At 40.8% G+C, this 27,218-nt stretch overlaps 1 protein-coding gene across 17 annotated transcripts in view; it reads right to left on the minus strand.

Annotated features, from left to right (window-relative positions):
- Positions 1-27,218, minus strand: part of ENOX1 (ecto-NOX disulfide-thiol exchanger 1) — a 522,650-nt gene that overhangs the window by 25,696 nt on the left and 469,736 nt on the right. For all 17 annotated transcript variants that reach the window (XM_054701771.1, XM_054701766.1, XM_054701762.1 and 14 more), the window contains 2 exons: positions 17,635-17,742; positions 14,712-14,768 (listed from right to left, as the gene is read on the minus strand). In XM_054701771.1, the coding sequence (XP_054557746.1) occupies positions 14,712-14,768; positions 17,635-17,742 (165 nt within the window). The remainder of the gene's footprint in view (positions 1-14,711; positions 14,769-17,634; positions 17,743-27,218) is intronic.

Consider the following 27,218-nt stretch of genomic DNA (forward strand, 5'->3'; position numbering starts at 1 on the left):
AGTTGAGGAAACAGGCCTTTCATATGGATTGTTCATAATATTTGGAATGAACACCGGGAATGGGAATAAGAAGAACATGGTAATTCATTTGGGTTGAATTTAGAATGAGGCCCCAAGAAATGGGAACTGAGCTGGGCTTAAAAACTGGAGGAATTTGCAATGCTGGCAAAAAAGGACAACATGATAGATGGAGGAAAGTTGAATTATCAATACAAAATCTAATTTAGAGTTTTTAATGAATGGTGCACCCAGCTTAACTAGACCTGTTGACTAAAGCCATTTATTCAGGATAGCAGGCCAAAAGTTATTTCCAATACCAGGTCAATAGTTACTCTGTTCTTACCAATGGAACTAATTTGGACATTATTATATAAAACAGACCAGAATCATCTTTAAGACCACAGAGGTTGAGCAATATGTTACGCCTCTGTATGTGCATAAATTCATGAGTTATGCAGGGTGAGGGGAGCAGGGAACTATACCCACATAAGACTAGGGGCTTTACATAGATTGACCTTCTAGACCTTTCTCATAGTTTCAAGTCATCTTTCTCAAAGTTGACATGGAAAGAAATTGCCTTTGCAAATGAGATTCTGAAAGTCTCATAAACATAAGTAGCTCATCAGTATACATGGAGCAGACTGGAAATCGTCCAGACAAAGAAGTCACTCTGTAATTGCACAGGGAAGCTGACATGACAATAAAAATGACAGTGATGCTGAGCATCACGGCCACAAATCTCTCCTGCAAGGGTGATTTCAGGGCCGGGATCAGCAGAAATCGGGTGGGGGGGGAACCCCACCCAAACAACAAACCTCTTGCCAGCAACAAACTACCAAGTGTTCCAAGGCTGGAGAGTCTTTTCAGGGGAACCTGGGGAGCTTTCTGAGAACAGCTGCCCCATTTCCAGCAAGGCGCTGCTCGCAGGTCTGCTGGCGACTCGGCACACCTCTAAGCAGACGGAGGACCACAAAGGCACCTGCACAGCTAAGAACACATTTCTTCAGGAAAATCCTGCCAAATTTCTCCAAAGAACATAACAGGTGAGGGTGTTTTCCTTAGGGCAACAGTTAATTTTCATAGCTCAACTTTGGCTCTACGTGCATGACAATAGCATTTTTGTAAAAGTATGATTTGGGAGTTTACATTATTTTTACTTTTTTAAATATATCATTTTTACCTGAGGTAATGTTGGTTTAGGGATCTAGGTTTACACCTCTTCAGATGTATGTTACCATACCATGTCCACCGCCACAGCACCTGCAAGCCGCCACCTTGTCCACTGGGGCCCCTCACCCCTTTCCTCCCATCATACACACCTTAACTTGTAGTGACATCTGCCTTCACCACCTGTCCCTGCCCCGGCCCCCACCCTGGTAGCCTCTATATTCTTCAGTTAGATTTCTAGGGTTTGTTTTGGTTCATTTTGTTCTTTCCATTTTTTACATTTTATATTCTACCTGTATGAGGAACACATGGAGGGATTCATGCTGAGGTGTGGTTGGCTGAAGCTCTGAAATCTTGCGATAGCCTAAGTTCAATTTAAAGCCACAGATGTAGGGGTTGCCGCCTTCTAGAAGGTTTGATTGCAATGCCCAGTTAGTTACAGGAGGCTACAAACAGGATGTCTGGCATCTGGGTGAACATCTGGTCTGGGTGACTCTCAGGAATAGAGGGCAGGCCGGGAAGGAGGGAGACATAGCTGCAGATGGCAGATGGTGAACTCACAGTGGGGGTGAGAATCCCACCTATTAAGCCCTAGAGAGGGAAGGGAGGGAAGCCTTCTCTAAGGGCTTTGCCATCAGAGCTGGGAGGACTTTTAAGGCTGATGGATTAAAACACACATCCAAAATGCTGGAACATATTTCTTTCAAAGTTGAACCTTTGTAGTTTCTTTTAGGAAGCCCACCAATATTTTATCTGCAGGCTAAGATGTATGATTTTTGCTTCAAATTCAAGAATCTTAGTTTTGGGTCAAGTTTTCACTAAGTGAGTATATTTTGCAAACACACACATAACTTTTGGTGAGTGCAGATTTCACCGTTAGTTGGCACGGGTGTGTGAGGGCGAGGGCTCTGGGCTGCTGCCTGCCAGAGTTGATTTAGAAGTGCTGGTGGGTGGGGACGCTTCCTGTCATGGTCTTTCTAGCTCGTTCCCATTTTTTCTTCTTTCCCATTTTTCTATTTCCTTTTCTTCTTTGCCATGTTCCTATACCTTTTTTCAAAGAAATGCCATAGTTGAGTGAGTTAGTTGTGGCAATATAATGCATGAGGGCTGGAGATGAGTGGTGTGTGTGGTAGTAGGGAGTGACTGCCCTTTGTAACATGACCAAAGTCTCTGAGGACAGCTCAGGGGTGTTGAGCTGCAGATCAACCTTTGAGGTAGACCAGTGTCACTCATGTGGAGTTAACCGATGGTGGTCTTGGTCTCCTGTGGTACATTTCACACCTCTCTCCTTCCTGGTCTCCATCTGATGAGCAGAAACTAAGGGTGTGGAAATTCTAAAAATCATCACCATCTAGGAAGCCCAATAGTTCCAGAATAAGTGTAGCATTGGGAAGAGGTACTGTTTTCAGATCACTAGCAATGGTGCTATGTCAGGAGGAACTAAAGTTGGACAGGGGAAGGCATCTCCTGACTCTCCCCTACTGGCCTGGTGACATGCTATAGCAACTTTGGCTTCTGTTTACCTTTTGGGTTCCTGGATTTTTTCACAAAGGTTCCCATGTGTTCTTCCTGTTCACTTCTGATCAGCCTATCAGCCAGTGCTAAGTTGCATGCATGAGAAACAGAAATACTGTAATTAAGCCCTCTAGGTTTATTCAAATTTAAATTGATATTACTTGCACTCAAGTCAATATCACTTATTGACAGGGAAATGCAAATCAAAACCATAATGATGAGAAGGACACACTGATGAGAAGGACCTCACACTGATGAGAAGGACCATATTTCAAAAATTAGAAACAACAAATACTGGTGAGGATGTGGAGATAAAGGACACTTCTTACTTTGCTGGTGGGAATGTAAAGTAGTTCAGCCACTATGGAAACCCATGTAGAGGTTACTCAAAACACTAAAAATGAATCCATGGTATGATCAGCAATGCCACTTCTAGAAATCTACCCTAAGAACACAAACACACTATTTTGAAAGGAAACCTGTACTCCTATGTTTATTGAAGCACTGTTTACAATAGCTAAGATATGGAAACAACCCAAATGTTCTCAAGCAGATGAAAGGATCAAGAATATGTTGTGTTGTGTGTGTATATATATATATACACATATATATATATATACATATACATATATATACACAATGGAATACTACTAAGCAGTCAACAACGATAAATTCATGCCATTTGTGGCAACATGAGCAGAGCTGGGAAGTATTATGCTAAGCAAAATACATCAGAAGGAAAAAAATAAATACTGGATGGTTTCACTTCTCTGTGGAATATAGAGAAACTGAAGAAAGGGTCAGGAAAAAGACAAAACTTGCAAACTGACCTTAGATCTGAGGCAAACAGTAGGGGAGGTAGAGAAAGAGGTGTCAAAACAGGGGAGGGAAAAGCATAAGGGATGATGGTGATGGATCATGGGTACTATGGGGGGGACTATACCTGAGGGGAGACTACAGAAATTAAATACTGTCCCCAAACTAACAATGATGTAAGAATATAAATAAATTTAATATAAAATAATAAAAAAGATATGAACCTATGTACCTAAATTATATCAATGTTCTAAGCCAACATTACATCAATAAAAATAGTTTAAGAGTAACAATATAGGGCCTCCCCGGTGGCGCAGCGGTTGAGCGCTGGGTTGCGAAGCTGCCCGCGGCCTCTGTGGCGCCGGTTCGATCCCCGGCTGCTCCCTGGCCACCGGAGGAGGGTCCCACATGGCGCGCAGACCTCTCCTGCCGCCCGCTGCTCCCCCCAGCAGTGTACTTCGGTCCTTCTGCCTGCTCTGCTCCCCGCTCTGGCTCTGGTGAATTCTCTCACCCTCCCGCGCTTCTGACTGTGCCCAGTGCATGTATAAACAAAACAAACAAACAAACAAATAAATAAATAAACATGCCTCTATTTAAAAAAAAGAAAAATAAGAGTAACAATATAATGCAAATGTAAAACATGGGGTAGTGTTACTGTGTAGAGTTGTTTTTAATGTGTTCAAGTTGACATTGCTATTAATGTAAAACAGACTCATACATACAACATGTTTTATGTAAATCTCCTGGTAAACACAAAGTAAAACTAATAGGAGATAAACAAAAGAGAGAGAGCACTAAAGAAAAATTTCAATTCTATAAGAAAACAAGAGGAATGAAAAATTACAAAACAGCCAAAAAAGCAACACATACAACCGATGGGTCAAAGATATCAAAAGACAATTAAAAAAAAAAATCTTCACACAAACAGCTCACACACAGAGGAACATACCATAAATAATGGAACAAAAAGCCTGGAGAAGAAAAAAGAAAAAAATGTGATTGAAAGGTGGCTCAATTAACAAATATGCTAGGAAAGAATATTCATTGCATAGTGTTTGTGACAGTAAAAACAAAGAGTATTTTGAAGTCCCACTTGGGGAGTGATTAAATAAACAACAGCATATCTGTAGTATGAAGTATCAGGCAGTCATTGAAAGTCATGCTAAAAAAATTTAATAACAGGGAAATGCTTACGATTTGCAATAAAAAATGCAGGCTTATCAAATTACCCATATAACATATTGTAAGTTTGGTAAAAATGTACATACATGTACCCAACGATGAAGGAAATGCCAAATATGAACACCAATTTCTAAGTGGTGAGATTGTTGGGGGGGGCACTTTTTATCTTTATATTTTTTACATTTTCCAAATTTTCCTCAAAAAGACCCTGGCACTTTGAGGAGAAGAGCATTTATGCATAAGCATCGTGGCTACAGAAGAGTTACCAATCTCCTAGTCTATGCATTCTGTGCTGCGGCATCAGGTGGAATTTTTTCACCTTTTCGGGAAAGTACATTCAATTTCCAAAATAAAACAAACAAACAAACAAACCTTTGTTTCAGGTCTTGGAGTTAGTTACGTCTCAGAGCAGTTCATACACAGCTAGCATTTATTTTTCCTGCTCCTGATTTTCTCTCACCTGGTCCGGGAGAAGGAGGTATTTCACTTCTCTAAACACAACAAGTCGGCTTCATTACCCAGCGCTCATATTGTCACCTGCTTCACATGTTGGAATGGCCAAGCAGGTACTACCACATCCTGTCCTGACACAAAGGACGCACGCTAGGCGCCGGCTCCCGCCGTGGGAACACACTGCTGGTGGGCACAGGGGTTTGGTAAGGAGACTGCTCTTGAGTGTTTGCTGGCAACCAAAGCTCTAACCACAAAGCCTGTTTCCCTTACGTTTGGAGGCAGCATTTTCCTCTCTGCTCCTTCCAGGGGGCTCTGCACATGCTGGAAGGTGGGCTACATTATAACGAGGGTCTCTCTGGGCAGGAGTCCCTTCCAAGGCTGCTGGGTTGGGACGTGCATGGGATTTTTCTGAGGGAATTATGGATTTCACGGCCATGGAAGGGCTTGTGGTTCATCCCCAGCAGGAAGGTAGCTTTGAGGAGGACAAGGGTAGAGGATGAGGAAAGAAGCCTCAGCAGGAGAAACACAATGTTACAGGAGCTATGAACTAGAGGAAAAGGCCCAGTTCTGGGCATGAATATGTGATATTTCACCAGAGTCATATATGACTGTGTAAAGAAAATAGTAGTCCGTGAAAAGACTCCACCTACATGAGATCAGATGTCTCCAGAGCACGGGTGACCTCAGTCAACTGCAGACTTGGGTCCAGCTCTCCATGAAGCAAGACAAAGTAGTTACTGATTTTCAGGGGTCATTTTTTATTGTAAGATTTTTTTTTTAAAAGTTCTAAACTTCACATTTATGTGGACAGTTGATCTACGACAACGGGTCAAGAGTATGTAATGGAGAAAGTCTCTTCAACAAATAGTGCTGGGAAAACTGGACAGCCCCACACAGAAAAAGAAATACCACTCTCATACCACGGTCAAAAGTTAACTCAAAATGGACTAGAGACTTGGCTGTAAGACCAGAAACTACAAAATATATAGACGAAAACACAGAACAAGCACTCCATGACACTGACGTTAGTGATGTCTTTGGGGACTTGACTCCAATGGAAACAAAAGCAAAAATAAACAAATGGGGCTATATCCAGCTAAAAAGATTCTGTACAGTGAAACAACTTTGTTAAAACAAAGATACTCTACTGAATGGGGTTGAAAGCCATGATGCAAAATAAATCATACAAGTCAACAGAAAGAAAAACACCCAACAAAAAAATTGTCAGAGCTAAATGGACACTGCCCCAAAGAAGACATGCAGATGGCCAATAGGCACAGGGAAAAAATGTTTGTCACCACATAGCAGGAATGCAAATCAAAACCTGAATGAAGTACCACCTCATTCCCATGGGAAAGGCACATAACAAAACACCAGACACAATAAATGTTGGTGAGGGTGTGAAGAAAAAGGAACCCTCATACACAGCTGGTGGGGATGTAGGCTGGTCCAGCCCCTATGGAAATCAGTATGGAGGCATTTAAAAATATTAAAAATGAGTCTTCCATATGATCTAGAAGTCCTACTCCTAGGCACTGACACAAAGAATGAGAACACATGAACACAAAACACTAACTCCCATTCCTATATTCACTGCAGCCCTATTTAGAGTAGGCCAGTTACAGGAATAACCTAAGTGTCCAGCGACAGAGGAGTGGGATAGTACTTAGTTATTTTAAAAAAAAAAAAGAACTCTTCCCATTTGGACAACATGGATGGAACTGGAGGCAATTATGCTAAGCAAAAGAAGCCAGGAGAATGGAAAATACCAGATGACTTTACTCATATGTGGAAAACAAAGAAACGAAACAAAGAAACTAGCAAAACTAAACCAAACAAAACCTAGAACATGACTGCAGAGTTGAGGCTACTAGAGGGGAGAGATGAAAGGGGTGTGCACCAAGGGGAGAGGGGCCCCAATGGACTGGGGTAAGTGACTGTGGTTGCCCTGGTGGTGGGTGTGGTGTGGTGACATACTGCTGAGAAGGATACCCTAAGGATACCTGAGAAATACCTTAGGCAGTACCCTAAGGATACCTGGACCTATTCCCCTAAATCACACACAGTGTTGTAAACCAGTGTTACCCGAGTAAAAACATTTTAATGGCATTCTCAGCTTTCTGAGGTATAATTAATAAAGTTTTAAGATATTTAAAGTGCACAACATGATGATTTGATGTACATATACATTATGACAAGATTCCCCAATCTAGTTTATTAACACAACAGTTAGCTCATTTATCATTTTTTCTTTTTGATGAGAATATGTAAGTTCTACTCTCTCAGTGATTTTCAAAAAGAATTATCCTTAATTCTGATCACTGTATGGATGTGTGCACGTTACTGTGCAGGGTAAAAGAAAGTTCCCTTTAAATCAGTAGCAAAGTCGCAGGCTGCTGACTGTGCAGCTTTGAAGAAATTCAGGCTGCCATTGTCCTTCACTTGGGCACATGACCCATCCCCATGACCTTGGCATCCATGCTTTCTCAGGTATCCTTGGGGTGCTGTCCCAACCAGATGGTCTGACCTCACTTTCTACAGTTTCCCAGGTCCCTGCTTTACCCAGGAAAATGCAGAAATACATTCCAGGCCAAAAGGCATTCCTGGGCCTCCCTTGTGGCACAGGCAGTTGTCCACAGCCTCTGCAGTGCTGGTTTGATCCCCGCCAGCTGCAGAGATGCCCACATGGCACAGCAGACCTCTCCTGTCTTGCCCGGTGCTCCCCTCAGCGATGTATTTCGGTCAGTCTGCCTGTTCTGTGCCCCACTGTCTCTGGTGAATCCTCTCACCCTCCCACACATCTGGCCTGTACCCCGGTTCTTGTATAAATAAATAAATCTTAAAAAAAAACATTAAAAAAAACAAACAAAAGGCATTCCTATGAAGGGAGAGAACATTTCATGATGGATCCTACCTAGCAAGTTGAGGTTAATATCAAGTAGGTTTCACAAGGCTGTTCATTTAGGCCAAGCCTTGAGCAGGGCCTCCTGGTCATTGTCACTTAGTGGGATGCTTGGAATGTGATACCCACATAGATGCTGCTGCTCATGAGCAGACACACCCAGTCTGGAGTTCTATTCACCCCAGTTCCCACCTGGCCTACCCATGCATCACACCCATTCTCACCAGACTTCTCTCCAAGGAGCCAATCCTCCCTATAAATATCTTCCATTATGTCCACTGAGCGAGTGACCTAAAGAATAACAGTGGGACCAAATGGAGTAAAACAGAGGACAAGCAGGTTTAATAAGGGCAGAGCAGGACAACAGGGGTCAGCTCCATGAGGGCCAGAACCATGTCTGCACTATTCACTGGAGCCTGGCACGGTGCCGGGCATGTGTAGGCTGGAGTGGGAGCGATGCCTGCATCGTACTGCTAAGTAGTGTTCACAAGGACTCTGAGATAGACACAGCTACCTTCAGTTCTACAAGGACAAAAACAGAAAACCATGGCATCGGGGTATAGGTTATCACTGTGCCTCCTGGACAGTAAGGGGCAGAGTGAACACTGACATCAGGCTGTTTGGTGCCCAGATCTGTCCTGAACCCTGCATTCTGCTGCCCCCCTCAATGACTACTTGAATTACTGAGTAAAATCGGATGGCACACTGTGTTGGAGGACAAACTGGGGTACACTGGCAGGGGGCTATGGAAGATAATAAAGCAGATCCCCAGGGGCTGGAAGAACCCCGTTTTTGTTATGCTCCTATTCCCTGGTTGAGTGCTCATGGTCCCCTTGATAGAGTCTGTGGGAGGGGAGCTTATGTTGACATGTTCCCTTCTGTGTCATCCACTACTCTTTTAGTTTCAGATTGGGGGCCCTCAGAGTAGGCAGCAGGTGGTTATGGGAGGAAAGGACAGAGCCTGAAATGTCTTTGCCTGTGAGAACAGGGTTCCATTTTCCTGAGGGGTTTTTCTTTGCCCTTCTCGCCTGCTTGCTACATCAGTGTGTGCTCTTCTCTCTCGTGCTTTCCTGCCTAAAGAAAACGAAAGCACTTTCTGAAAGTGGGCAGAAGATTCCGGCACTTGAGAGTTTCTGCTATATATGTCACGAAAAACATGGTGAACAATAGCTTTCTGGGGCAGCGTGCTACACTTAAAGAATGTTCTTCACACAGTATCTCTTCCATACATTCCTAACATCTTTACTCTGACAGATTTAAAGACAACTCCGAGGATTTATTTTCTTACGGAGGTGAGGTGAAAAATGTAAAAGTCTTTTCTCTTTTGTGTTTCTGTTTTATTGTTGGGTGGGAGAAGTGTTTTACTTGACAGCAGTAACCTTCAGTATCACAAATTAAACCTGTTTACAGATTGCAAATGATTTCTCCAAGTCCAGTGTGTGAGCCTGAAGGTGCCAACAGAGGGTGTCTGCTAGCAGGTTTCCTGCATCAGAAACAGGGATGGGAGGAGGTAAGGTTTGTGGAAAACTTTTAGTCTAAACTGTCCCATACATTGCAGGCCACTTTGATTCCTCCTGACTTTTTCTACGTTACTCACAACCTCTCCAGTCCCCTCCACTTTCTCACTAAACCTTGACATGGAAGGTGGTGATACCTCTGGGAAGAAGGTCATGAAAAAAGATAAAAGGGCCTCCCCTGGTGGCGCAGCGGTTGAGCGCTGTGCCGGTTCGATACCTGGCCACCAGGCGAGGGTCCCACATGGCACGCAGACCTCTCCTTCCATGCCCGCTGCTCTCCTCAGCAGTGTACTTCAACAGTCTGCCTGTTCTGCTCCCTGCGCTGGCTCTGGTGAATTCTCTCACTCTCCCACACTTCTGACTGTACCCAGTGCTTGTATAAATAAATAAATAAATCCATAAAAAAAAAGATAAAAGAGGAGAACAGATTATCTTTTTTCTAAATTTGAAATTTTGGTATCTGCTATACCTAATTACTAGTGATTCAACTAGTTATCCAGTAATTCCAGGGATTAGGAAGAGAGATTAAAAGAGAATTCTTAAGTTTGCTTATCAGGAGACAAAATTGGGTTTGGAATACTTGAAATCACTAGAGGAACTGTGCTAAAGGCTAGTTTTAAACTTGGGTACACTTCAAAGGTGGGACTGCTCTGCTGTCATTAATAGATCCAGTTCCAAATCAAAGAGAAACTTATTTAAAATCAGCATGTGCCACTGGAAAGCAAGGCATTTGCAGTTGATCTCAGTTTCTGGCTCTACTTGTTTTAATTTAGCCATCAGAAAATTTTTGTCAGGGACATGAGCCTGCAAATCTTGTGATATGGGGGCAGGGGTGAGCTTTGTAAAGGGAGCTCAAGTATACCAAACAGGGTGTTGCCCAGTTACTGGTGTTGTTCAATAATATGTATTAACAATAGAAAAGTCATAGTAACAGACCAAATCTTAATGTGCTTGGTATCCCATAAGCCAGATAACACTCGAGAATAAAGCAAGAGTAAATTGCAAGACTAGCCACAGCTTTTATGGATCTGTTCAGGACGACTAATGAAAACTTTAAATGCACATCCGTCACACGAACATTCTGAATGCCAACCAATTCTATAAGTCTGAAGTTCCCTGCCAGACTTCACAACACCACTATTAATATACAGAATCCCCCAGAAACAAATACAAAAGTTGAAGACCAGTATTTATGGGCATGTTAGTTATAGCATTATTTATAATAGTAAAAAATTGGGATGTTAAATTCAAACTTTTTCATTTTACTTTCATTACTAATACATGCACTTACATGATATCTTTTCAGTTGTTTAAATAGTAATACATGCCACATAATTGTCAACTGCCACAAAAACTACTATGTAATTGTTATTGATAGATGATAGCATGTAAAGTTCCTGCCCCCACATGTGACTATATAAAACCAAAAAAAAAACTTGTTTCTCAGTGGATAACCTCTGAGGTACAGGGCTTAAACCTTGTGATCTGCATTAAAATTCACCTTGTCCAAAGTACAGCCTTCTCAGACTAAAAAAATTACCATAAGAAATCTTAGTATTTCTATAAGTTAATAATGAACTATCAAAAGAGAAACAGAACGACAATCCCATTTACATTCACATGAAAAATAAATACCTAGAAATAAATTTAACCAAGGAGGTGGAAGAGCAGTATTACTGCAAATTACCAGACATTGCTGAAAGAAATAAACACACAAAGAAATGGAAAGATATTCCATGCTCATGGGTTGGAAGAATTAACATTATTAAAATGGCAATATTACTTAAAGCAATATACAGATTTGATTGCAATTGCTATCAAAATCCCAACAGCATTCTTCACAGAAATAGAACAAAACAACTTAAAATTTATTTGAAACAACAGAGGATGCTGAATAGCAAAAACGATTCTAAGAATAAAAATGTAAGTATCATTACATTTGTTCCCTGACTACAAACTACTCAATAAGGCTACAGTAAGCAAATCAGAATGGCATTAGAATTAAGAATAGGAATACAGATCATGGGAACATAATTAAGAAACCAGAGATAACCTCCACATATAAGTGTAACTAATTTATGCCCAAAGAGCCAAGAACATACAATGGAGAAAGGAACAACCCAACAAGTGCTCTTAGAAAAACTTGAGTCACATGCAAAAAAAAAAAAAAGAAAAGAAACTGGATCTCCATCTATATCATACAAAAAATTAACTCAGATATGATTAAAGATTTAGATGTAATACCTGAAACCATAATACACAGAGACAAAAACACAGGTAATATGCTCCTTGACACTGGTTTTAGGGATGCCTTTGGGGATTCATCTCCAATGGGAAGGGAAACAAAAGATAAATAGCTGGGACTATATCAAACTTAAAGGCTTCTATACAGCAAAGGAAGTTATCATCAAAATGAAAAGTCATATTGCTGAGTAGGAGAAGGTATTTGCAAATCACATATCCAACAAGGGGGTCATATCCAAAAATATAAAAACCTCATATAACTTAACAACAAAAAGACAAACCATCCAATTAAAAATGGGGTGAGGATCTGAATAGACCCTTCTCCAAAGACATACAGATGGGCAACGGACACACCTGAAAAGATGCTCAACATTTCTTATTAATATGGAAATGTAAATTAAAACAACAATGAAATAGCACCTTACACCTGAGAATGGTATTATCCAAAAGACAAGAAACAAGTGTTGGAGAAGGTGTGGAGAGAAAGGAATTCTAGTACAATATTAGTGGGCATGTAAATAGATGCAATTATGACAGCAAATAGTATTCCTCAAAAAATTAAAAATAGAAATTCCATACAATCCTGTTATTCCATTGTTAGGAATCTACCTGTAAAGTATATGCAAATACTTATTTGAGAAGATATGTGCACCCCTAATGCTCATTGTAGAATGGTTACAATACTTGAGAGCTGGAAAACACCGAAGTGTTCATTCATAAATGACTGAATAAAGATGATGTAGCATAGAGTTACACACAATGGAATACTACTTAGCTATAAAAAAGATGAAATCCTGCCATTTGTAACAACATAGATAAGCCTACATGGTATTATGCTTAGTGAAATAACTCATATGATGAAAGACAAACACTGTATGATTGCACTCACTTGTATATAAAGAAATGAAACAAATGAAATAAATAAGACAAAACTTTTAAACTATAAGGCAATTTAATGTTTACCAGAGGGAAGGGGAAAAGACTGAATTAGACTTTAATGGTAAACTTAATGTAGTATAGATGTTGATTTTTAATGATGCACACATGAAACTTCTATATTACATATAATATTATATGTAATGTCATTTCAATTAAAAAATACAAAAAATAGAGAGGTATATTTGTAAAGCTAAAAATTTCCACCTTGACTCCTTTCACTTTCTCTATGTAATAATAAATGCCTTTAGACATTTCTTGAAAGAGCCTATGGATCAGATATTGTGTTAGGCTTGTCTTAGCCTTGTCACCTGACTTAATTCAGTCAATACATGAGTTTATAATCATAACATCCTACTCAAATACAACCTCACAATTACAAAGTTCTCCCGCACCCATGATCTCATTTGTGTCACACAATGGACTTTAAGGAAGAAAAAGTAGGTAACATCATTCCCATTTTATAGACCAGGAAATTAAGGAGAAATGCCACTTTGTCTGGTTTTGTGAGTTAGATAGCAGCTTCTTGGGAAGGCAAAGGACGACAGATTTCCAAGGGAACACATATGAAATTTTGGTTGGGAATGTGAGAATACTGTGTCTCTGAGAAAGGGGTTTAGGTTAAGGATGTGATGATAAAATATTGGAGTAGGAAGATAAACTCCACATAGGGCATGGTATTGCCTAGAGAGAGTGCTGTGTGAATGATTTCCATCTCCAGCTGTTTAGTTTCAAAGTCAACACAAATCCACACATCCAGGAAGCCGTTCTTAATTACCTCGCACAAAGTGACCACAACAATAGCACGTTGAGGTTTTTGCCTGACTTAGCTCTGTACAACATCGTGATAAGTTTTTAAGGCAGGCTTTGATAACTGTTTTACAAATGAGAAAAATGAAGCTGACGTGGTTAATAAGCAGCCAAGTCAGATTTCAAACCATATCACATCATGCTGCTTCAGATCCCTATGTACACACCATATCTTATGTATCGCCCATAAGCGGACTATGAGTTCTTTGAGGGAAGACAACGAGCATTACATTTCTTAGCAGAGCTCCATGTACACAGAAGGTTCTCAATAAATACCATACGTTAAATATCTCTTTGGTAGGAACAAAATTATTAAGATGAATTTTTTTGGTGCTCTGAATGTCAGGCTCTCTGCTTCATGTAATTAAAGCAAGTGAACACAAGATGTATAATTTCCCCTAGCTCTAGCTTCATCAGGCATTCATTATAACATTTGATTCCATGTTATATGAAAAGAGGTGCTTAGTAAGCATTTTGTGTGATGAGGCCAATCAAATACATCCAGATAGCAGAGACATTTTTTAAAAGGCAAAAATAACCATTGAACATATGGGGAGACAGTGATCTATGTGGTATAACATTCTACCCTTCCAAGGCAAAGGGACTCCTTGCCTAATTTGGGACAGGTGGTTAATCAAGAACACTGAGAAAAGCCAGGTCACTAACCAGGACCTTGTACCAGTATACTGTGTTAAGATACAAGGGCACCAAGCATGCCACTGCTCTGGGTCAGAAATAGAAGAAAGGTCCACTTTCCAGGACTTTCTGGAAGAAGAGCTTTGCTCTGAGACCTTTTGTGCATAGCAGTTATTTCATTACTATTTTCATTGAGAGGCAAGAAATAAATATACGCAGTAAACAACTTATTAGCCTGATGGGTCTCATTCCATTTGCCCTTCCAACATGTATCATTAGTTTATAGTTTTGCAAATATAAAGGACTTAACAAATTCATGGAGATCAGAATTTGTATGGCAGAGATTAACTGAAGTACACTGGGTAACCTGAGCTGATGACAGCAGCTACCACATTTTATTGCCAACCACTCAGTCATCTTATAAGTCATGGAGAGGCAGGACTTATTTCCTTTTTGTTATAAATTCCCACATACCTGAGGGCATTTAACCAACATCAAGCAAGAAAAGCAAATACCAGGTGGGTGGTACTTACATTTGCATCCTCATGGCTGTGACCATTGGTCTCCACCAATTCCTTGGTGCCTTTTAACTGCAAATTTTAAGAAAGAAGAAAATTGAAATAAGAAAGCATATTTGTTCAATGTATATCATCCTGTTAACTCAGATTTATCTGAGATTGCACTTTCTAAAACTTCAATGAAAAACACAGGCAGAGGGCCTCCATGGTGGCGCTGGCAGTTGAGCGCTGCAACTGTGAAGCTGTCCGCGCAACCTCCACAGCGTGGGTTGGATCCTGGCCCACCAGTGAGAATCCCACATGGCATGGCAGACCTCTCCTGCCTTGCCTGCTGCTCCCCTGAGCAGTGTATTTTGTCAGTCTGCCTGTTCTGCTCCCTGCTCTGGTGAATCCTCTCACCCTCTCACACATCTGGCCTGTACCCCAGTTCTTGTATAAAAATAAATAAATCTTTAAAAAAAAGAAAAGAAAAACACAGGCAGAGTACATAATTCTAATGAATCTTATTGAAACCAGTTCGAAGCAATATTTTATGAAACTCGATGTCTGGCAAAAAATAAATGGGCTTCGGTCATTATTTTTTAAAATAATAAGATTAGAAAGCAGTTCCATAGGCATAAAATGCACAGTTGGTTCTTAAGAATAATAAACGACTTCATTTCCTTGTTGTATTGCTATTAATTTCAACCTTGCAATGTTTTCAAGTTGCCACCAGCTAAATGATGTTACACTAACAATATTGGAGAATGATATCTTTTCAGTTGTTTTAATATGCCATGGTACTACTGTACATGGCCGCCTTGAGAACATACTTGAATGACTGACATTGTTTCTCGAGGCCTAAAAAAAGATTATGATTTGCTTCTTTTTCGTAAAGGAAGAATTGGGAAGACATCTCCTTAGCGGCTGAGGCATTAGAAGAAAAGCTATTTCTCAAATGAGATTTTTAACAATGAACATTTGAAAGCTCCACTCCCTCTACTCTCTCTCCAAAGGCTTAGGAGTAAGCAGTTATCAGGAGATTTCTGGAAACCTTTAATTGGCATTTTATCCTAGCCAGGCTCTACGCAGACATTTGGGGGCAGAGAGGAAGGCAAAGGGGGAAGAGGGAGCAGGTCTTGCCATCTATTTGCCCATATTTTTTTATTGCTTATTATGCTCAGGAAGCAGCATCTTCTGTATCATCTTTTTTTTTTTTGGCCTAAAATAAAGTCATCATGGTGGGAAATAAATGCTGAAAGTTCGAGGGAGAGTGCATTTTTGAAAGAGAGTGAGAGAGAGAGAGGCTCAGAGCTATGTCTATTTCATCAGGAGTTAAATATTCGGACCGAATCAGTCTTTTAATAATGGATAGAAGGGCAGAACAGAGATTTCCATACCCTAGAAAGGAGGTCACTGTGAATTTAGTCAATATGTTGCAATTCAATCTAAAATATCCCAAACCATATAGATTCAGCCTCGGTCTGAATAACTGAATCTGTATTAACTATATATAAGGAAAGTAATGTGTCTCTGGTTTATGGTTGCTTAACCAAGATGACAATGCATACATTGTGCAAAAATGAAAAATGATATAAAAATATATAAAATAAAAAAAAATTAAAAAAAGTTACAAAAATATGTAAAATAAAAAAGTAATGATTAATTTTATAAAGCATTTTCCTCCAAAGTTACAAAAGCTTATAAACTATCCAATCTATTCATTTTTCCCTCACAAATCACTTATACTTTTAGGGGAAGCCTAATATCTAGATCCCAGACAATTCAAAAAAATAAATCACTATAAAGTAACAGAGTCACATTGACTAGGGTTAAAAACTCCCAACTTGGTATTTTTTTAAATATCTCAATTTGAAATTGTTTTTACTGTACAAATAACCTACTCATGAAGCTTTGTGAATGAAAAATTCAGAACTACCTAAATTTGATCACTCCCAAAGGGTTGAGGTTATCATGTGCTTTTTTTCCCTCCCAATTACCATTCAAAATGTTGGCAGCAAGTGAGGGTTAGAAGTAGCAAAGCATTTCAAGAGCTCTCCCATTTTTGCCTTTGTAGATACTGGGCTTAGACTTCACCGTGCTGCTAAGCAATCCATCTTACCTGGCTGTAAGACAATACTTTCAAATCCACTTATCAATGTCAGGCCACGCTTTAGTATCAAAGGAAACTGGGATGAAACGATTAGATTTACAAACTTCATATAAAAGGTTTGTTGCTCGCCATGGTGAGATAACTGCCCTCATGCACAGGGAAGGTTATTTTTTCTCAAATTGCTGACTCAGTCCCTCTTGTGCACATGTCTGCAGGCCTACCCCAGGTCATGCCAAATTCATTTTCATCACTGTTTGACTTAAGAGGAAACTAGCTGCTTGCTTGGAATTATATCTGCATTGCTAGCTAGCTTTTTTTTTTTTAATATTTATTTATGCATACAAGAACCGGGGTACAGGCCAGAGGTGTGGGGGGTGAGGGGATTCACCAAAGACAGAGTGGGGAGCAGAACAGGCAGACTGACTGAAATGCACTGCTGAGGGGAGCAGTGGGCGAGAAAGGAGAGGTTTGCTGCGCCATGTGGGTAGCTCCCTGGCTGGGGATCGAACTTGTGCCCCAGTGGCTGCGGATAGCTTCATAGGTTGCATCTTAACCCCTTGTGCCACCAGGGAGGCCCTGCACTGCTAGTGTTTTATAACTTTATTATAATCCATTTGTCTTCTGGAAGAAACTTTTCACACACTGCCGGCAGACCTGTGGGCTAAAGAGGGACAAGAGAACAGTGATGCTGGGAATGAGAGAAATTCCATGCAGCAAAGCTGCTCAGCGGCTCAGCAGGGCAGCTGGCTCAAGGGACTGCAGATGAACTTCAGTCTGTGCACGTACAGCACGAGGGAGGGGCTAGGTATCTGTGCTCATTCACAATTAGGACCCTTTTGCACTTACTTGTTCCTGGAGGACTTTAAGCAATGCTTGTGTGTGTGACTGCTCTTCCTTTGCTTGTTCCAATTCTGACTTTTTGTTGTTTAACTCCTCCTGGATGGTCAGCAGTTGCTGTGAAGTAAAAGAGCATTTAGGCTAAGTATGACTGAATGCTAGGTGACTGTAATCATAAAAATATTAGATGTTTCATCAGCATTATCAAGATTTATAGCAGTAAGATTAAAAAAGTTATTTCAAAGAAAAATTTTAATGCATAGAAAATCCAAACTCCACATAACATGAACATGTTCCTTTTGTGCTTCTGATACTATTGGTTATATTTTTGCATGTTGCATCTGTTTTAATAAAAATTAGCACTGTGAAAATAAGACAAGACTTTTACATCTTACAAGTTGAATCCAGATTTTGTGGACTTGTTTGTGCATCCCACCTCCTCATCCTCTCACACTGTAGCAAGTACTGTGGGTTGTGACACAGCAGGCTGTTTGTGATACCGAAGTACAGAAACTTGTTTTTTCATATTTTGTGAAAGCACCGTTCTGTTTTTGGGGAGTGTTCATAAATGACACATTGATAAGTCAAGAGATTAAAATAAAAAATGATATAATGAGTCAACGTGTGCAGGTGATGTCATTTTCCATATGCTAGGAAGCCAGCTTTAGTATAGCTCTGCATAGCTGCTTCACCAAGTGTCCAGGAACAAAAAAAGATCCTTTTACTTTCTCTGTTATGACGGTGATGTTTTATTAGATCAGCAGGACTGAAGTCCAAACCGCAATCAATACATCAGCTGAGAACTGCTGATACAAACTGTCAAAACACTAAGCTATGGCCTACACTGCTATTTTTAAGCAGGGCCACTGAGGGGATTTTTGTAAGCCTTGAGCTTGTCTTGCCCTATCAACTGTAACTCATGTGGAAGCCCACCTCGTCTGCCAAAGCCAGAGCTGCCCAGCGCTAGTTCTTTGGTACATGGTTATATGTTCGTAAGTATACCGGAGGACACAGTCAAGGGCTTCAAAACACGGCCTGCAAACAGCTATGTCTATTCAAAGCTTCTTGACCACAAAGGATTGGTTTGAAAAGACAGAAGGGTCCTTCTTGGTCGCCATCTATAACAAATGCTTCTCTAATGATATGAAGATGTTAGTGCATTCCTGCCACACGGACAGCCATCTCCAAGTCAATGCTGCTTTGTCAGGGCTTGCCAGCCTGCTGCACAGCTGCCGGGCCAGTTCTTCACTATCAAGGTCCGAATAAACACAGACACTGGATTTCTGATGCTTAAACCTACCAACTGGAAGGATTAAATCTGCACAACCACTAGTGTGGGGGTATTGTTGGGGGGGGGGGTGTAGAAGTATTCAGAAAAACACACTCTGCTTTCCCTTGGGCTTGTTTTTCTGTTCCCTATTCTGGTACTGGGTAGAAATTTAAGAAGCTACTTTGGTCCTTTAGCATCAACAAAGATTTCCTCATAATTTTCTAAAAGCTTGCCACCTATTTCACCACTTGCTCACATCATAATCACATGTGAGGTGATACATCCCACACTGGCTCCCTGAACACTTTATGTGATTTAATTGTGCATTAATTAAAGTACAGGAATCAGGGAGCCCATATTGTATTTTGGCACCATGACAACTACCTAAAATGATTATTTCCAAACAGTAGGGAGTGACTCTGTTCCTTCTTCTCTTTCATGCCTGGCCCCAGAACAGTTCCAAGGGGATCTGGTGCTCTGACTATGATGATGTAAAGTGAATCTTACATCATTAGATGATTTCCTATCCAATCTCTGAGTCTCCTTCAAAAATGAGCCAAATGAAGGGCAGGACATTGTCCTCAAAGGTAGGCAGCTAGGTTTGTTCTCTGTAGCCCTCGTGGTAGCAAAGCTAAGAAACAGTGGCTATTTAGCAGAAGGGGTTGGCCACATTCCTGAGTGCACATCTGTATAATGGCGCACTGTGCAGCCATTCACAATGAATCTGAACCAGTCTCTGTAGCCACAGAAGCAGTTCACAATACCCTGCTCCCCACACATCAAGTTCGGGTTATGAAAAGGTTTCACTGAATCCTACAATGTATTCACAGAAAAGTGCTTGGATACTGTCTTTGAGTGAATAGGTTTATGACTTAGTTTTGCTTATCAGTTTTCTGGTCTGTCTGTAAAGAGCATATACTGCTTTAGTAATGAGAAAAAGAAATTAAGATTGGGGGAGAACAAGGGTTTCCACTTTTACAAAACTTTGAGCTATTATCCCCAGCACTGTGAGTAAAGAGGGAAAGGAAGAACACCCGGGGAGTCTTCCATGTCACCTACAAATTTAGGATGCTGCTTCAATTTTTAAAACACACCCACCCAGCCTTCCCTTGACTTGTGTTTCCATTTAAGTTTCTATCTGTCTCATTCTTTCTTGGGATAACAATTTTAAATAAAACATCACTCGAGTCCCTGGCCCCTGCTTCTTTTCTCACATGTAAGCAATCACTTCAGTGGTTCAGTCTTTTTGTAAAAGTGTTTTTCCAAAATATGTATTGCTGTTGGTTTTTATAAATATGCTTTCCTTTAAGTGGCATTGTCAAATTTCTTACTGCTTATATTTTTTACTAAGTAATCCAGGTTGATATGTGTTTTCTAGTCTGTTACTTCTGTGGGCTACATGATATTCTATGGTGTGTGTCCATTCAGCTACATCTAATTCTGCCACTGAAGGCCACTCAGGTCTCTCCCCAGCTCCCACCCTGTCCATGAGTACAATGGGGCTTGCCATACATGTTCCCTTTTGGGTTGGTGGGAAATTTTCTGAGATGTGTATCCAGTTGGGGAAGTGCTGGTTCACAAAACGTGCCTCAAGAATTAACTTACCAGGGTCTTCCCTGGTGGCACAGCGGTTGAGCACCTCTGCAGCACCGGTTTGATCCCCGGCTACTGGCGAGAGTCCCACATGGCGCGACAGACCTCTCCTGCTGTGCCCACTGCTCCCCTCAGCAGTGTATTTCGTCAGTCTGCCCGTTCTGTTCCCAGCTCTGGCTCTGGTGAATCCTCTCACCCTCCTGCACTTCTGACTATACCCAGTGCTTGTATAAATAATAAATCTTTTAAAAAAATTAACTTACCAAACCTACTCTCCCGAACCAGTGGTCCAGCCCCCAAGGCCTTTAGCAGCACTTGAAACGTGCCATGTCCCTCATCTATACTAATACTTAGCATGTTTCAGCTTTCTAATTTTTGCAAGTCTACTAATGGAAAGATTCTCCATCTTTTAAAAATTGTGTACCTCTCAGACTCCCTGTGATTTGGCACATCTCATCATATGCTTTTTAGCTATTGAGGTTTATTTATGCATCTTAAAAGAATGACCAGAGACAGTGCTTCCTAAGTCTGGGGAACTTTAAAAAATATGATTCCTGGGTCCCAGTGATGACATTTATGTCAGAATATCAAGAAATGGGATGCAGGCAATGGCACCTTTTTTATTTTATTTTTTCAGCAGCTATTCTTTTCTTTTCATTACATTATTTTTTATTTTTTTTAATGACACTGTTATAGCCCCTTAGTTCTCCCTCCACATATCACCTGTGAACCATCACCATATTCCCTTGTGTTCTTCCCTTTTTTGTTTTGACCTCCTTCCATCTCCTCCCTTGCTGAAATGCCTCAGATCTGCAGTTAGCTTTCTAGTTTGGGCTGTATCTTGACCTTTCGTATGTTTCTCTACATTCCACATACAACTGAGACCATCCTATATTTTTCTTTTTCCTTCTGACTTATTTTCACTAGCATAATCCCTTCCAGCTCCATCCATATTGCTGTAAGTGGCTTGAGTTCATCTTTTTTGATAGCAAGTAATACTTCATTGTGTCAAAATATATACCACAACTTTTTGATCCATTTATCTATTTTGGGACATTTGGGTTGTTTCCATATCTTAGCTATTATAAACCTGCACAGGAGTGCAGGTCTCTTTTCAAATTAGTATTTTTGTAGATTCCTAGGAGTGGAATTGCTGGATCATATGGTAGATCATATGGTAGATCCATTTTCAATGTTTTGAGGAACCTCCACACAGCTTTCTATAGTGGCTGGAATGGTACTTTAAAAAAAAAAAAAAGTAGGTACTTAAAGAAAAAAAAGGAGGTATTTAAAAACCTTCACAAAAGTATTTTTAAAAAACCTTAAAAAAAATCACAGATAATTCCATTGAATTAGGATGGGGATGAAAATCACCCTCTCCTTTAATGCTTACTTAATCCTCATTCTATTACACTGTGACTCCCATCCCAAGTACCCTGCTTCGACTGTTCTAAGTCACCAGTGCTTTTTTTAATGTCAACCAGCATGCCAGGTTCTTATCTTCTTACTAGGTGCTCTTTCCACGTGATCCTATTCACATCCATGGCTTCAATGACACATCTTGTATGTTTTTTTTTTTTTTCAAAGTTGATTTATAGCTCTGCCTCTTTCCTACTTCCCAGTAGTCCCTGAAATTAGTTTTCAACAGTACTTATTATCACCCCCTCCACACACACATCTAAATCTATCCCCTCCTTACCAGTGTTAAAACCCTGAAGTCAACCTCAGCCCTTTCACAACCCTGATAACTTTGTGGCCTGCTTATTCCTCTGCCATCTCTCCATCCTCCCCTTCCACCCTATCCTTGCTCTGCAGCTAAGGCGGCCCTCTCCTCTCCATCTTACTCCTTCACCTTATACTCCTGAGAGAATGAGGTGCCTAAGAATGAAAGTTCTCCCATGCTTAAAAATACTGTTGGTTCTCCAAACTCTGCTGGATAAAATCCATATTTCTGGCCCTCATCTTTCTTCAGACATGCCATGTCCTTTCATGATTATATGACAACCTCACTGCCCAGAATTCTGCCTGGCAAACACCTATTCATTCTTTAAGCTTCAACTTGAATGTTGCCTTTGGGCCAACCCCAACTTGAATGATGCCTTTATGAAATAGAAAAGGGCCATGTCCTCCAGGTAGACACAGGCCCTCATGAGGCACATGCCTGGGTGGTGGAGCAGGGACTGAATTTCATCTCTACTCCATCCTTTGCCCTGGTGCCTTTGTCCAGAGCAGAACCTGCATAGTCACATGCAGTGGCCTTCGGTTTCTCCTCAGTAAAGATGTCCTCAAGTCACCCTAGCAAAGTTAGTTGTTTTGGCGTCTATGGTCCCAAAGCACTTTGTACTTAATATAGTATTTTATGTCTCATAGCTGATGCCCTGACTAGGCCACATCTTCCAATGCTAGCACCCATAATTAAGTTGTAGCTAACACATAGTAGGTGCTGAGTGAATGAATGAGAGGAGAGATGAAGCAAAGCTTGCTCTGGTTTCCCCAATCTTATGGGATTAAACGATCATCTGGTAAAAACTAAAATGAAATAAAACACCAGATATACACAGACAAAAACCCAAGTGACCATCTCCACAAAAACCACCTGAGGCTCTATCACTGGATAATTTATCACTTTAAACATATGGATATAAGAAACTTTCAGAGGAAAGTTTCCACTGAAAGACATTTTGAGTCTTACCCCGGCTGTTCCAGATGTCCTTCTTAATCTATAAGGGGAGGAGATATTACTTAAAAGGCTAAGGTAATCCAGTTGATGAATTTATAATAATCTAATGTCTTACCCAAGATCTACCAAAATACCCCCAAAAACCAAAACCCCCACCACTAGAGGAATGAAATCAACACCATAGACCATTTCCTCCATTCTTCAAAATTAATACTTCCTGTTGTTCACAAAGCATAAACTCATGAACCTGATATTTATAATTCAAAACAGTGGTGATTCAAAGCTATATTCTTTATTTGACTAGATGGCCTACACAAACAATGAGATAGTACACACAGAAGTCGAGTGGGACCTTCTGGTCCTTTTCCAGTTGAAATTTACAACACTGTATAATATTCTTTCCAGTTTGAATTTTTAAGTACCAAAGTGCCCCAATTACAAAAGCTCATAGGTACTAGTACTAATCAGAAGAATCTCTCAGTTGGACTGGCTGACTCCAGCATAATTTTAATTTAACATGGGAGAGTATGGCATTAAACAGATGCATTATTATATTTTTGGTAGTTACAACTGAGTGCATTCCAATTAGAGAATTATCCAGATGCCAATCAAGTGCAAACATGCTGGCAGACAATAACAGGTAAATAAATGCTGTATCTGACACATCTTGATATTTCCAGGCCAATGATTTAATAGGATCTTTTGTAATGCTCTTTGGGGATGTAGACTTCAGTGTATAATGGATCTTTCTCTCTGATAAATTCAAAGAGCATTACAAACGTTATTTGGAGCCCCAGAATAAGTGAAGTCACATTTCCATTTTTATAGATGGTGCGTCACAGGCACAGAGGGGTCAAGTCATAAGCAGAGGCCACGCTGTCTGGGAGAGACCTATCACTTGCACAGCTCAATTGTCCTGCTTCACACGGAGGTTTCTACCCTGGCAACCACACTGCATTGTCAATTTGAAATGGAAATCAGCATGTGGCAAACTTAGACTCCTTGTAGCAACGACTTCTGCCGAGGCACTCACCACTTCCACTGAAGTATTAGGCTGTTGGAGACAGGCTTTTGTGAGTACTCTGTTAGTGGTGTGGTGGATTTAACTGTCTTTTAAAAACTGGAACCCTTATTTGTCTTTTTTCTTCTAAAATCTCATAATTTTGTCACCAAGGTGAAGCTTTCCTCTACCTAACAGATTATATAAGGTTAAAGTCCATGAAAGTCACAAACTATAGAGCAAATTCTTTACACAAAATAACCAGCAATATCTCCTTATCTCATTATAAAGCTCAGAATTGTGATCACTCAGGGATCTTTGGCAGGATATGACCGGCAGGGGGATGGAAGTGGAGCTTGGCATAAAACAGAGAGGATCCCCTAACTGGAATAATGGATGTGCATGTTCTGTGGTGGTGGAGGAGGGCTCTTTTGTAAGTTGAGGTTGGTGGTGGGTCAGGTAAACTCATAATCAGGTAGATATGTATTGATGGTGACTGACACCTACATTACTTAAACACACACACACACACAACATATACACCACTATATGCACCCATTTTTTTCCTTATCCCCTCATTTCAGTATTTCCCCAGTGCTTAGCTTTACTTCAGTTCTTTTAAAACAGTTTTCTAATATTCACTCATTCAAATAATCATTCCTTCCTTCCTTCCTTCCTTCCATACTTATCTACTCTGTGCACAGCACTGGGCTAGATAATGTGAAGAATATGGAGGAAACAGATACTATAAATAGCCTGTCTATAAGATGCTGGGTCACAAAAATGATAGCACTGATACATGCACTACAATTGATTTAGGGAGGCACAAAATGCTCCAATGGTGCCTACCACCAGTGTCGTCACGCTAGGAGATTTTGGAGATCAATTTAGGCATTAGGATGGTTTCAGGGGAATCCACTTTGAATCAGTTTGTTTTACTAATTAGAAACAAACCACTGAATATTCATGTATAGGAGTCTAGAAATATTTGAACCCATGAACATTTAATGTGCTTTGCTCTTTTGATTGTTTTAGTAAACATTATTTCATCTTTATAATTTTACTCTAAATCTGCTTTACTAAATCATATGCCCTACTCAGAGGGATGTGCCTTTGAGGCCAGTAGAAGTCCAGGGACTTCTAAAGAGAATTCCCCATGGAAGGCAATGGTGGATGTGACTGTCTGTAAGGACTGATCCCAGCAGTCATTTTAACATCTAGTTTACTTGGCAACACCTATGAGCACCCAATATCACCCTTGTCTCCAAGCTGAATTCTCTGTATCCAGCCTGCAATCTGAAGTCCACCTGTGGCCACCTCTGCTAGATGCTTCTCACCTTGTCCTGCTATAAGGTGAGAAGGTAGATCCATTAATCTCTTCTCCCTGGGTGAAATCCTGCTACCCACAGTCAACTGCTGCTTCTCTCCCCAGTCTTCTCTAAGGCCCTCTGCCCCCTGAATCCTGTTTTGGTTCTGCCTAACTTCAGTACCACTTAAGAATGTCACCTTAGGCCCTGCTGCTGCTGCTGCTGCTGCTGTCTATCTGGGTCTGCTTTACATGTAACTGAATCCTGAGTCAATCTCCAATTTTTAGGGAAAGTGAGAGATGTTTAAAAAAAATCAAGATGCAAAAATAATCAGGGTCACATTATCCAACTTAAGGGCTAAGCTTTGCTTAAAGGCAAACACAGCTAATGGGATTTCTGACAAAGGAGAGAAACCTGGCTCAGGGGAAGGACAAGCACTTCCCACGTGGAGCCCACAACATCCACTTTTCTCCTTAGGTGAGGGGAAATAAAAAAACCAAAAACAAAACTGATGGAACTGAACCAGCTTTAATTTTTGTGTCACACAAGGTGGCAAGACAACTCAACACGGATTCTAGCGTAAAATGGCATCTGCTTCCAGCTGGGGATAAAACTGCATTTCAATTTATGGCAAGGTGTGAAGGTAACCAAGCCTGTGGCCAGTTTATCAATCTTGAGCACCTCCCTTTCTGCCTCTAGCACGGTGACCCCTGGAGGAGGAACATCTCTCAGAGAGAACTCCACCATTCAGATGACTGATAACAGGAACACTGGATCATAGAAATGAAATTGTGCTCGGAGCCTAATATCCTATTACACCAGGCTATACATATTTAATTCCTTGGGTCTTTCCTCATAAATCAATTCCTTCAGGCCCTTAATCTCGTCAATATCTTTTCTGATATTGAATTTTAAATGCCATTCTCATTGCTAGGCAGAAAGGCAATCTCCTCTCATGATGGGATCAGGCTTCATTTACAGCAGAGATGAGAGGTGCCAGGAGGGCGACCCCAGTCCCTGACCCTCCTGTTAACATCCTGATGTCAGTCTCATGTCAGCCTGAGCCCAATATCCTGGGTGCAGCCTCAGTGTCCAAAGAGAAGCACATCAACCTGGGGCATTAATAAGTAATAACATACTTATTAGTCCCCTGGGAGCCTGGGTAGCTCAGGAGACTGGTGAGAAGGAAAAGTGTTGTCAAGTGTCTGGGTCCTCAAGGGGGTACTGGGATATGAGGCATCAGCCACCCACCCAGGGCACCATACCCTGCAAGGATTCCCTTCTCTGGATTTAGGAGCTAAATGCTTGGGCCTGACACAATGACACACTAGGCACACATACATCTGAGCAAGGCTGCCCATGGTGAGGTACAGGAGGGTGTGGGTTGTGAGTACTCTAGGGACAGAGGGAGATGTGAACAACCACAGAGTGTAGGGACTTGTACAGGGCATGTCTCCAGCTGCCCTTAGACTGGCTGATAGCACCTCCTGCAAAGAAAAGGAAAACTTCCACAAATTCCATGAAGTTCATGACATTTCCAAAGGAAAGTAGGAGTGATATCTATAAGACTTCAAAAGTGATTTAGAGGTTAGGAAACAGAACCCCTGAGATGCAGCTTTGAGGGTCTAAGTCTGCAGGCAGTGGTGATACTAAGTGCAGTACCAAGGGTGAGGCCCCAGGAGCTGTCAGCCTCAGTGCAGGAAATAAGCAGGTACAATTATACAAAACAGTAAAACTAAAGCT

The sequence above is a fragment of the Talpa occidentalis genome, unplaced genomic scaffold (assembly GCF_014898055.3).
Source record: "Talpa occidentalis isolate TD23 unplaced genomic scaffold, MPIMG_talOcc4v2.1 talOcc4.5, whole genome shotgun sequence".
Lineage (NCBI taxonomy): Eukaryota > Metazoa > Chordata > Mammalia > Eulipotyphla > Talpidae > Talpa > Talpa occidentalis.